The following is an 11,370-nucleotide window of genomic DNA, read 5'->3' as shown; positions in this document are numbered from 1 at the left end:
CGAACCCCGGACCTTCCGCTCTCCGGGCGGACGCTCTACCACTATACCACGGAGGCGCTCTAGTATTACAGAATTCTTTGACAACAGTATAACGATCTATACCGAAACGTCGCTAATAAAGAAGTTGTAAACCACAATGTCTTGTCTACTTCTAAGAAATGCCTGTCAATCAATTCCTCATTTTAAATGTTATGCACAGGTCCATACAAGACACTGAATAAGGTGTCTCAGTTGTGTCTTTGATTGCCAACTTAGGTGGACGTATAAGGTGAGGACACTCATTTATCTTGACATTTGTAGAAAGAAATTAATCAAATGTCATCTGAAACTTTCAATTTACTAAAGAAGTCAATCCGATCAGTATGCAAAGAGAAACAGATCACCTAGAAGAAGGGATCTCTGAAGTAATAACAAGTCATAATAGGTGTTCATGCATGTATGTCGTGAAGCAAACCCCTGATGCAATCAGGTCAACACATATAAAAACAGAGATTAACCAGTCTCGATTATCTGCCGAAACAGATTCCACCCCCTGCCATCGTCCCATCCCATACATGTTCAGATCATGCGTCGCGTGTTGTAGTGCCGGATCTTATTATAGACATGTGTTACCACGTTGAAGATAGGACAGTTGTATATAGTGAATGCTTTAAAGTTAAGCAAACCTGTCACAAAATACATATATAATCTCCTGAGTGTTGATCATAGGCAGTATGTCAGCATTCTCATGTGTGAGTATAAATTCTCTGAAGTATAATAATAAGGAAAACGTATTTGAATAATATTTCTGATTCAACAGTCCTTATGTGTGTAATGATTGCCTGTTGCTTCGAAATGTCATGAAAATGGTTTATTAGATCTTGTGCTAGTGTGGACGCAACAAAGCGCCACCATAAATCGATGTCACAGATGTATGTATGTCTCCATGAATAACTGTAGATCCAGAGTGCTTGGTGAACCACACTTTGTCGTCTACCCTCAGGAACGTCACTGTCAGTAACGTGGCAACACTCGGTGTAGACGTTGACGTTTCCGCGTGGCCATGACCAATTACTTTGTTGTGACTGTGGACGTAAATGTTGATGAAGCTGTTGGGTTCTGTCAGCCTAATACTTGCCCATAACATATATGAACCACTGACCGGTGCAGTGAAAGCTCCTGTGTCCTTATGGTAATGGTGGCCAGAGTTCACACGAACTTTGTCAAATTTGAGGGTGTCTTTGTCACCTACAGAGTGCAGGGGGTGTGACAAGGAAACCTCGAATGAAATGTTTGTGGTGATTGCACCTGCGAAGAAAATGGTAAGGTTGTGATACCTGACTAGTTTGTATTTCTCATAGGGGCTCTTGAAGGTTGGATAAAAGAATTAATCAAACGTTACACCCCTTTTAGATTTTCAGCAATATTCATCTCATAAGCGTTCGAATATTTGCAGATATTTCCTTACTGACAACACTTACAAATGTCATCTAAAACATTAAGATATGTAACAGGTAACAGGAAAAACACAAACAATATCGTAGAAACCCAATTAATAATAACTTAGTGCAGTGTGCTTTGTGCCAATATATATGCTCGTATCATTATTTCTAAAGTCATAAAGATTTGAACCTTATTGTTACGGTATGTATTGTTCGCTGCAGTGCATAAAAAATTGTACGGTTTCTCGGGTACATTTTCCTCAAAAGACTTTCATCAAGACTTCCAACAATCATACCTGGCCTTGGCAGATACACCTTTTTCTTGGCAATAAAAATGCCAGGATTTGAAGTGACGCGCCGATGCCTGAGAAACATTTCCTGTTTCTTTCAGCCAAATGTCTCTATCATCCACGTTAAGCCCTGTTCATTGTGATTAATCCGACTGCTTAATCTCCACCAACCCCAACCATACTCACCTTACACATGCCTTTAATTTTACACTGAAATCGCACTTACCAACTATTTCCAACACATTCGTCAGTGAGTGAACATTAGCAACACAAGCAGTCTTTACTTCCCGACTTTCTTCCTTCAAACGTGATATTTCTGATCTCGTGACATTCAACTCGTCAGACGCAAGCTTCAATATTTGACACTTGGCATTCAGATCTTCTCTGAGTTGATCATGTTCTTCTCGGCTCGCCTTCAGTTCGCTTCTGACGCTAACCAGGTCCGTCATGGTCGACTTGAGGTCGGACTCGAACTGGTGCTGTAGCGAAGACACCTGCTTTTCAAGATGGGTGATGTGGGAGGTGATGATACTCAAGTCAACTACGGTGTCTCCGTTGGCGTTAATGACAGATGTGATAGGACAGTGAACCACGGGGAAAGCGAGTATCAGAAGAAGAAATAGGTGATGGTCAATACTGGAATCTGACATCCTGCAGAAAGTACGTCCGTGTCTAGGTCCTACCTGGATAGTTACGTGTAGTGAGATAACGAAATCGGTCCACGTGCCAATGTATGAGATAAGGACCATGTCATTAGTATGTACTTCCAGCAGCTGTTTCAGTAAGTGTACGACAACAGACGTTCATAAAAGGTTAAGGAAGCGTGTTATGCAGTACATGACATACATACTGGTGACATTGTTCAGAGGAATTAATGTACTTAGAAGCATAAAATGTGCCCAAATATACATGTGTGTGTGTGTGTGTGTGTGTGTGTGTGTGTGTGTGTGTGTGTGTCTCACATCGCAAACCCCTCCCCTCCCTCCCCTCCCCTATGATGAATGACCAGTCCCGGAGACCATATAATCCATTAGTTTTCCTTTTATGCTATATTTGTTATACTAGTTAAAAGAATCGGTCTTAACATCAAACATCTTCCCGAGGCAAGTGAGTTAACTGACTATAAAAGTCCAGTTTTCCCCCTTGCCGAACTAGACTGCAATTATGGAGTTATATTTTGGCTGGACTAACGAGTCTATGCAAAGTCAAATCAAAATCGTGAAACGAAATCGACATCTGGTTCGTAAACAACATGGATTTCAACCCAGAGATTTCGGTCGATTGCAGGATTTGCAAAAGATGTGTACCGTCAACTTGGCCTCGACAGACATTTTCCAAATATTTCTCTTGATTTGATGCACTTCGCGAGATAAGACACGTTTTATTACAATATGCTAGTATATCTTGATAATCGATCAGACCGTCTGGACTGGGCGCCGCCATTTTGTTTGAAGCAAATAATAAGTGATATGGGAGGTGGAATCTGATTGCTCAATAGGAGAGACATAGAAGGGACATAACTCGTAATAGCCACTGGTGGCGCTCCGATTGAGGCCAGCCTAGTTCGGCGAGGATGGAAACTGGACTTTTAGAGTCAGTTAACTCCCTTGCCTTAGGAAGATGGTAGTATACTGGTATGTAGTATTGTGGAGTTTGTCATCTACATGGGAGTCAAACCTACGCTATGATGTAAACATGAGTATGTATAATCCATCCGTGTAGGATGTAATTAAACATTATTTTTATCACGTGTGTCAATCAGTTCTTTACTTACGGGTTCTTTTAAGGAGGGAACCTGTCGTTTGGACCTTTGTATGACACGAGCATACTTGTTTTGAAAAACAAATGCACGAAATTAATCATTTCCACATCTTGCTTTTATATTCCGTGAATTACATTATAGATATCACTCTGCATTTCATCATTGTATGCTGTGAGAGCCACGCAAACCGGATTGATCATATCGACATTATATGTACAGCACTGCAATTCTGTCGCTGGTGTTTCCTGAACGTGTCCGAATAGGGGGAAACCTCGGGTCAAGGCTGACCGTCTTTTGTGCAATAAGTCATCTGAAATAGGTATACATATAACGTCAAATATAACAGCCAACTAAAACAAATCTAATCTATGTTATTGTCTGTGTTGTAACGTTTTCAGAAAATGATTTTTTACAAAACTAAAAAGGACTCTGCCTGCCTGAAATAGCAGATCGGATATCTACCCAAATACCTTCAAGCTTGGCAATCATTTTTGTCAGAGTTAATGTTATATTCAAATATAACTTTAGAACATTCTAAAAATTAAATGAGTCACTAGAAGAGTAGAAAAATGGCAGCTCACCATGAGAGAACGTCGTGTGCAGGTGTCTACTTGGCCTTGCTCCCCGAGAACATGCTGTACTTGTACACCAGGAAGGCGGCCACGAACAGCAGCAGGAGGAAGAGAAGCGCCAGGGGTACCGCCTGGGTCAGATGGTGGATGTGTGGGATCGGCATTGTGTCCTCTAGACATGACATATGGCAACAAAAAACTGTATTACTATTATTATTGGTTCACGTATCTTTCATGTTCGTAAGTTCTATGTATTGGAGAAAACACGCTTATGAGGTTTTGGTAGACAGAGCATGCCCTGGGGAGAGGGAAAAACCAAGGGGCCGAAGCCCCCGCGGTTTTTCCCGACCCCCAGGGCATGCTCTGTCTACCAAAACCGAGGGAAAGTGTTTTTCCATACTTATAAACCTATTCAATGGGATCTCTATGAAGTAAGAAGGTTCTTTCTATGAGCATTTAAACCTATTAAGAGGTTTTACTTTCAAAGTAAAACCTATTATGAGGTTTTATTTTGAATGTAAAACCTCAAATCCCAGGTTTAACCAAGTAACTGAAAAAATGACAACAAGTAGCAATTCAAAATTTTAATTCAATTAAAATTGAATGTCATGTGTACAACTCCGCGTGGACATTTAAAAGTGACATCACTTCAGAGTCTCTGGTGAAAGAACCGCCTCCGTGGTCTAGTGGTAGAGCGTCCGCCCGGAGAGCAGAAGGTCCGGGGTTCGATCCCCGGCCGCGTCATACCAAAAGACGTTAAAAGATGGTACTTGTTGTTACCCTGACTGGCGCTCGGCATTAAGGGGTTAAAGCAAGGACTGGTCGTCTCGGAGTCAGTATACTGTCTGAGTGGGGTATTCATGTTAAACTGCGGCATGGTATCTCAGTGGGCTAGCACTATAAAATCGGCATCAGTCCGTTCTAGTACAAGCAGACACACACACAAAATGCATGCACGTCGCTATATAAGTGCAATAATCTTGGACGCGACGTTAAACCCAATTTCACCTCACCTCTGGTGAAAGGACAGCGAGGTTTCAAAACACGTGCTTTTAAACAAGTGCTTATCAATGCTGCACAATTTGCTCGTGCAGTAACTGTTAGCCGTTACGTCACAACTACCTTCACGTAACAGTTGGATTGTTTAAAGTCGAAAATCTTGTAAAGCAAAAAACACCTTTAAAATTTGCGAATGTTCGTTTTGAAAAGTTTAAAAGAAGTGGAATATTGCAACACAAACATTTAGAAACCGAAGATTTCACTTTCATTTAAAAGTAAGTATTTTAGTTGTGTTTTGTTGTTGACACATCCAAGTGCTCTTGAACGCCTGGCAAGTCAGCGAATTTCACGTGCAAGTTATGATATCACGTCTTCAAGGAAGCGCTATAATGAAGCGCCTCATTTATAGATACTCGTTATAACATTTATAACATGGTTAACGTTATAACGAAAATAAAACCTCTTAATAGGTTTTACTTTGAAAGTAAAACCTCTTAATAGGTTTTACTTTGATAGTAAAACCTCACAATTGTTTTTAATGCTTATAGAAAGAACTCTCTTACTTAATAGAGATCCCAATGAATAGGTTTATAATGAGATTTCAAAACTGATGGTTCTATAAAATACCATTGAAACTATGGATATTCCACAGAACACATATTAATCGACTATCCCTATGATATTCTACTGAATGACCTCTTAATTGTTTTCATCAGATATAACAAAGACCTTTACAGGATGACGTCAAGGAAGGTTTTGAAATACTACACGACTTGTTGCAATAGGGACTTAGATGAGTTCTCTTCATCTGTCATGTTAAATATGTCAACATTAATTAATTACGTTAATTAATTATTTTTAAATAGTACAACATGCCAATAAATAAAAGCCCTCTTGTCACATGCTTTATGCAGAGATTTTTTGTTGGATATGGAAAAGGTTTTGTCGCTTTATTTAGCATTTAGAAGTACATGTTGTCATATACGAGGGTTGACTGATAAGTTCTGAGCCTCACATTGAAGGAAATGTGTAAAATGACATCTTTTGGTGTAGACATTGCGAGATATAGAGGTTGAGTCTACTGAAGATGCCCCTCACTATGTCAACGTAAAGAGGTGGGCAGCAGAGTTAGTCGTGGCAGGAAGAGCCTTGTGGACGTCATCAGTCTAGGAAAGCCTGTAACGTCACGACGTGTGAGAATCCATGCTACGGTGATGACCGACCGGCGAATGACTCAGCGAGTTCAGTAAGCATATCATAGAAACCTTAAGCAATGAAGGTGTAAGTTCCGTGAATTCCAAAGTTTCTGACATCTATCAAAAACGCACCAGGCACAACAAGCCTTGTGATAATATAGCCCTGTTTAGCTCATCCAGAACGGTTTTTGCAACGATTTGTGACTGGATGAAACCTTGGTCCGCCACTTGTGTCCAAACAGTAACCCAAACAGTAGAATCATTTGACATCCGCACCACCATCAGCTTGAAAGGTCATGGCCTCCGTGTTCTGGGCTGCTGAGGGTGTCCTCACGGTGGACTATCCTCCAAAAGGCCGGACAATAAACGGAGCATATTATGCTTTAACTTTGAGTCAATTGCTGGATTAAATTAAAATTAAGGATATCTGAAATATCTTCCACGAGGACACTGATGCAGTACACAAATCAATCATTGCCATGGCTTCAATCCACCATGGTCAGTGTGGCTTTGAAGTCCTTCAGCACCCACCTTCTTCTCCTGACCTGGCTTCGTCAGACTTTTGTCTGTTCCCAAACATGAGGAGAGCTCTAGCCGGAACCCACTTCGACTCGAACGATTACGTCATAGCAGCCGTGGAGAACGTTTTAGACAGTCAAGAGAAGGATTCCGCGAAACGGGAATAACATCCCTCCAACATCGTTGACAAAAGTGTACCGATGTAAAAAGGGAACATGTTGAAAAAACGAAATCATTTTAATGTCCTTAGGTCAAGCATTTCTATTTGAGGCTCAGAACTTATCACTAAAACCTCGTATGCCATGAGTCCAAAATTATTATTAATGAATACATTTTCTGCTCTGCTGCAATATCTCAACATAATAGTCCTCACGTTATTAAACTGGAGTGTGAGAGTTGGGTTTAACGCCGTCTTTAACAGTATTAATATCACGACGTGTCAGTGATAGTGAGTCATTTGGGTTTAACGCCGCTTTGAACAGTTCTATCGAGGCATGACAGCTTAATGTGGGAGGATGGATCGATGCTCATGATGTCAATCACTGGATTGTCTGGTCCAGACTCGATTGTTTGCAGCCTTAAACAATAAAGAAACAAACAAACATAATGTGGGAGTAAAGCCCGAAGCGATGCAGGTCTCATGCGTTTACCACTTTCGTGAAACCCACGAGCACGGGTATGGTGCTGACAAACGTACACACATAATCGGGGAGAACCGGGATTCGAACCCACGATCATAGGGTTTCTGTACAGTAGAATACAGAGCCTTTGCCTGAGGCAACCGTACCCAGGAGCATATTGCAGATTAGCATAGTGGTCACAGCGTTCGTCATAAGCCTGTTTCGATTCCCACCTGGGTACAATGTGTGAAACATAGTCATGATGTTCCTCGTCTTGATATTGCTGGAATGTGGCGTAAGACAATACTCACTCCTTCAAATGTAAACGTAAATGTGGTATAACGAGGTTACACTTGAATTTAAGATCTTAGCGCTAAATCTACTGTAACACAGTCATTTTTGGTGTGGTGCTTTTGATTGTAATAAAAATACGTGTCCCATAAAGATCTAATCTATAACTGGAAACAAATCTGACACCTTTTTCAAATGCAAACTGCAGACTGAGCATTACCATAAGTAGTGCATAACTATTGTGGCTGCCAGCATTACGTCGTATGGAACTTGAACTTTCAAACCAGAAGTCCTGAGGGTCAGACCCTTCTAACTACAATACCATACACCCATAAGGTAACAATGACAGTTCAATGTGATATGAACATATGTCATTTTGGCTGGTTTCGGGGCAATATCTTCATTGCGTTTACTATCAAAATAATGTTGGACGATGTGTGATGTGACTTAATAACTAATCATAAATTAGGTCGAGCCATGGGGATTCCAGGTTAGAATATATATATCCCAAGCAACCTACGTGTTTGTTTGTTTGTTTGTTTGTTGTTTAACGCCACCATCTGCAATATTCCAGCTATATGACGGCGGTCTGTAAATTATCGAGTCAGCACCAGAAAATCAAATGATTGACATCATGAGCATCGATCTACTCAATTGGGATAAGATGTCATGCATCAACCAAGTCAGCGATCCCTACCCCGATCTCGTTAGTCGCCTCTTACAAGCATTGTCGGAGCAACGTGTATGCTCTTTGTAAGAGCTAGGCGACTTCATGGATCGGGTATTTAGGCTTGGGGACTTTGGTTTATTGTATATGATCATATCCCAATTGCGTTGACAGATGCTTACACTCTCTAACACTGGATTGTCTGGTCCTAGATTATTTAAGACCCACGTCTAGCTGGAATATTGCCGAGTGCGGAGTTCAACCACAAACAAACGGTAAATTAAGTCATTCTGAAAAGGCTTTTTCTGACCAGCCTGAATGACGAAGTGTGTCCGCCTTGTTTGTAAGAAAGGGACATTGGTATGGAGACACTTATGGCATAGAGTAATAGTTGTGCTTATGTGATACTTCCTAGTAATATTGTTGCGCGAAACTGAGGGAGTGACTGAGTATGGATTACACGTTCTTCCAATATAGACAAGCCATATGACGGAATAGGCTTCACACATTGTGCCAGGTTAGGACAAGCCAACGCTAAAACCACCCGTCCATCCCACCGCTGTAGTCCACACATGCAGATACTAAGATCTATCAACAGGTTCATTCAACATCAAGACTCAACAACACCCAAAGAGTTAACTCAATATTATAAAAAAAATAACCCCTTAATTATACAACTTTCCGTCACTGCTTATGTGCAAAAGAATTAACCACCAATGCATGTATACTGTATAAATATTCTTTATATAAATATCGACTTCAAAGAAATAAGGCTCGCAATAATACATTGGTAACTTACAAAACACTGATTATTCCAGGAAAGAATTCCGTGAGAAAACTAGCATATTGCCAACAAGACAATGTTTACCAGCGTTTACTGCAGGAACACTTGTTCCAAATATAGATCCTAACGATACCCTGGCTTCCGTCAGCTTCTACGTAATGAAAATAGACTTGGAACAAGCTGGCCCCGACAGGACGGTAAAACAGCTTCTTGAGTTCAGTATGCTATCTTTAAATCTTCATTTACCTACCAGATCTATCAGCTCGGTAATATATCACGGCCGCATAACACTTGAAGTATACTCGTCTGCTTCTGCTAACTTTCTGACAGATGTAGGCACTTGTGTGCTACGTCATCAAGCCATGCGTACACATATCGCAGACTGACTTGTTTGGCACAGCCTGGAAACACCCTTCCCGTGTGACTTACTCATCGCCAGTACTAATGTGTAACACGTGTATGTGTATATAATAGCAGATGCACGTCCTGCATATCTTACATGTTACCTTAATCATGTCAACCGATCTAAGACCGGAGTGCAAAGGCGCATGGGTGGAATGACATCGGTTGGTAAAAAACACACCAGATATACTAGTTCTTGTGTGTTTTACCAAATACAATCTCTATAGTGCTTACAGTAGCCTTGCTCCAAGGCTGTTCTGAAAGATAAGTCCATGGATGTGTAGTAATTCTTTCCTAAAAGGCAAGTCTAGATAAGTGGATAGTACGGACGCCTGTCTCTTATAGTGACAACGTACGTGTACTTGTTATTTTATATAATCTAGAAATAATGAGTGAGTGAGTATGGTTTTACGCCGCTTTTAGCAATATTCCAGCAAAATCACGGCGGGGAACACCAGAAATGGGCTTCACACATTGTACCCATGTGGGGAATCGAACCCGGGTCTTCGGCGTGACGAGCTAACTCTTTAACCACTAGGCTACCCGACCGACCCCTAAAAATAATGAATTGAATTAATAATTATAACCTTAGAGACTTGTGCAAATCTATGCTAACGTGAAAAAGGCTATTTTACATGTTTTCACCATAAACATGAGTAACATTACCATGTGTGTATATGCCCCGTGACGACACGGGTGTGTAAACGACGGGTTCACACTTATAACAGTAATCGTGGAGACCCATTACCCGTAGACGGAGCAACAGGCGCCTTCTACAACCATTCGTTTAATCGCGTATGTTTGTTTGTTTGTTTGTTGTTTAACGCCGCATTCAGCTATATTCCAGCTATATGACGGCGGTCCGTAAATAATCGAGTTTGAACCAGACAATCAAATGATTGACATCACGAGCATCGGTCTACTCAATTTGCATAAGATGTCATGCATCAACCAAATCAGCAAGCCTGACCACCCGATCCCGTTAGTCGCCTCTTACGACAAACATGGGTTGCTGACGAGACCGCGTATGTATAAATGCCATTAGGTAACAATCCGTATTTGTTGCCAAAATTACACCTGAAACAAAATATGCGTATGTAAATAAACTACACCTTGCTGTCTCGGGGGGATTAGGTCTTGAAGAGCAACATCGGCACCGTTTTTCCAGGACATTTAAACAATATACAACAAAGAGAGTAATATCTGCTCTGACATCCCAACTGAGATTCCAGTTCAGACATACATGAGATAAGCGTCCGGGGGTTTCCTCCGAGCGGCAAATCCTACTCGATTTGTTAGTTTGTTTGCTGTTTAACGCAGCACTAAGCAATATTCCAGCTATATGACGGCGGTCTGTAAATAATCGAGTCAGCACCAGACAATCAAGTGATTGACATCATGAGCTTCGATCCACGCAATTGGGATTGATGACATGCATCAACCAAGTCAGCGAGCCTGACCACCCGATCCCGTGAGTCGCCTTTTACGACAACCATAGTCACCTTTTACGGCAAGCATGGGTGCTGAAGACCCATTGTACCCCGGATCTTCACGGGTCCATTAATTTGTTATTTGGAGAACTGATACACTCCCAGAACAGGGAAGATTATCTCCAGTTCACGGAACGAACAACGTTTGAAGACAAGGATTAGCATCAGCAGCAAAGCCGGGTTATTTCGGCCAAAAGGTTCTGTAAATCGTTGTTTTTTTCATTCTACATTCCTTTAAAGTGGTTTATTCTCCCTGCAGTGATTTATTTTTACGACAAACACCGACCACGAGTCGTTTATTTCTTATGTGGGACATCAATATTGTGTATACTGCCTCTTTAATGGTGTTAACAAAAT

General features: G+C 41.1%; 1 protein-coding gene and 2 long non-coding RNA genes across 3 annotated transcripts; all 3 read right to left on the bottom strand.

Moving 5' to 3' along the window:
- Positions 1-443: 443 nt before the first annotated feature.
- LOC124132620 (heavy metal-binding protein HIP-like) lies at positions 444-2,389 on the bottom strand. The gene is made up of 2 exons (XM_046496621.2): positions 1,938-2,389; positions 444-1,287 (listed from the first exon to the last, which is right to left on the bottom strand). The coding sequence occupies exons 1-2, from the start codon at positions 2,359-2,361 to the stop codon at positions 866-868; spliced, it is 846 nt and encodes a 281-aa protein (XP_046352577.2). The 5' UTR covers positions 2,362-2,389; the 3' UTR covers positions 444-865.
- A 1,181-nt stretch (positions 2,390-3,570) lies between these two features.
- LOC124132525 lies at positions 3,571-9,527 on the bottom strand. Its single transcript, XR_006860806.2, has 3 exons — positions 9,372-9,527; positions 4,055-4,217; positions 3,571-3,783 (listed from the first exon to the last, which is right to left on the bottom strand). It is a non-coding gene; the product is annotated as an uncharacterized LOC124132525 (long non-coding RNA).
- Positions 4,615-7,126, bottom strand: LOC125378013. The gene is made up of 2 exons (XR_007219981.1): positions 5,059-7,126; positions 4,615-4,701 (listed from the first exon to the last, which is right to left on the bottom strand). It is a non-coding gene; the product is annotated as an uncharacterized LOC125378013 (long non-coding RNA).
- Positions 9,528-11,370: the final 1,843 nt, after the last annotated feature.

Source organism: Haliotis rufescens, unplaced genomic scaffold (assembly GCF_023055435.1).
Source record: "Haliotis rufescens isolate VD_foot unplaced genomic scaffold, xgHalRufe1.0.p SCAF_11, whole genome shotgun sequence".
Classification (NCBI taxonomy): domain Eukaryota; kingdom Metazoa; phylum Mollusca; class Gastropoda; order Lepetellida; family Haliotidae; genus Haliotis; species Haliotis rufescens.
This window is presented reverse-complemented; position numbering and strand designations above follow the sequence as displayed.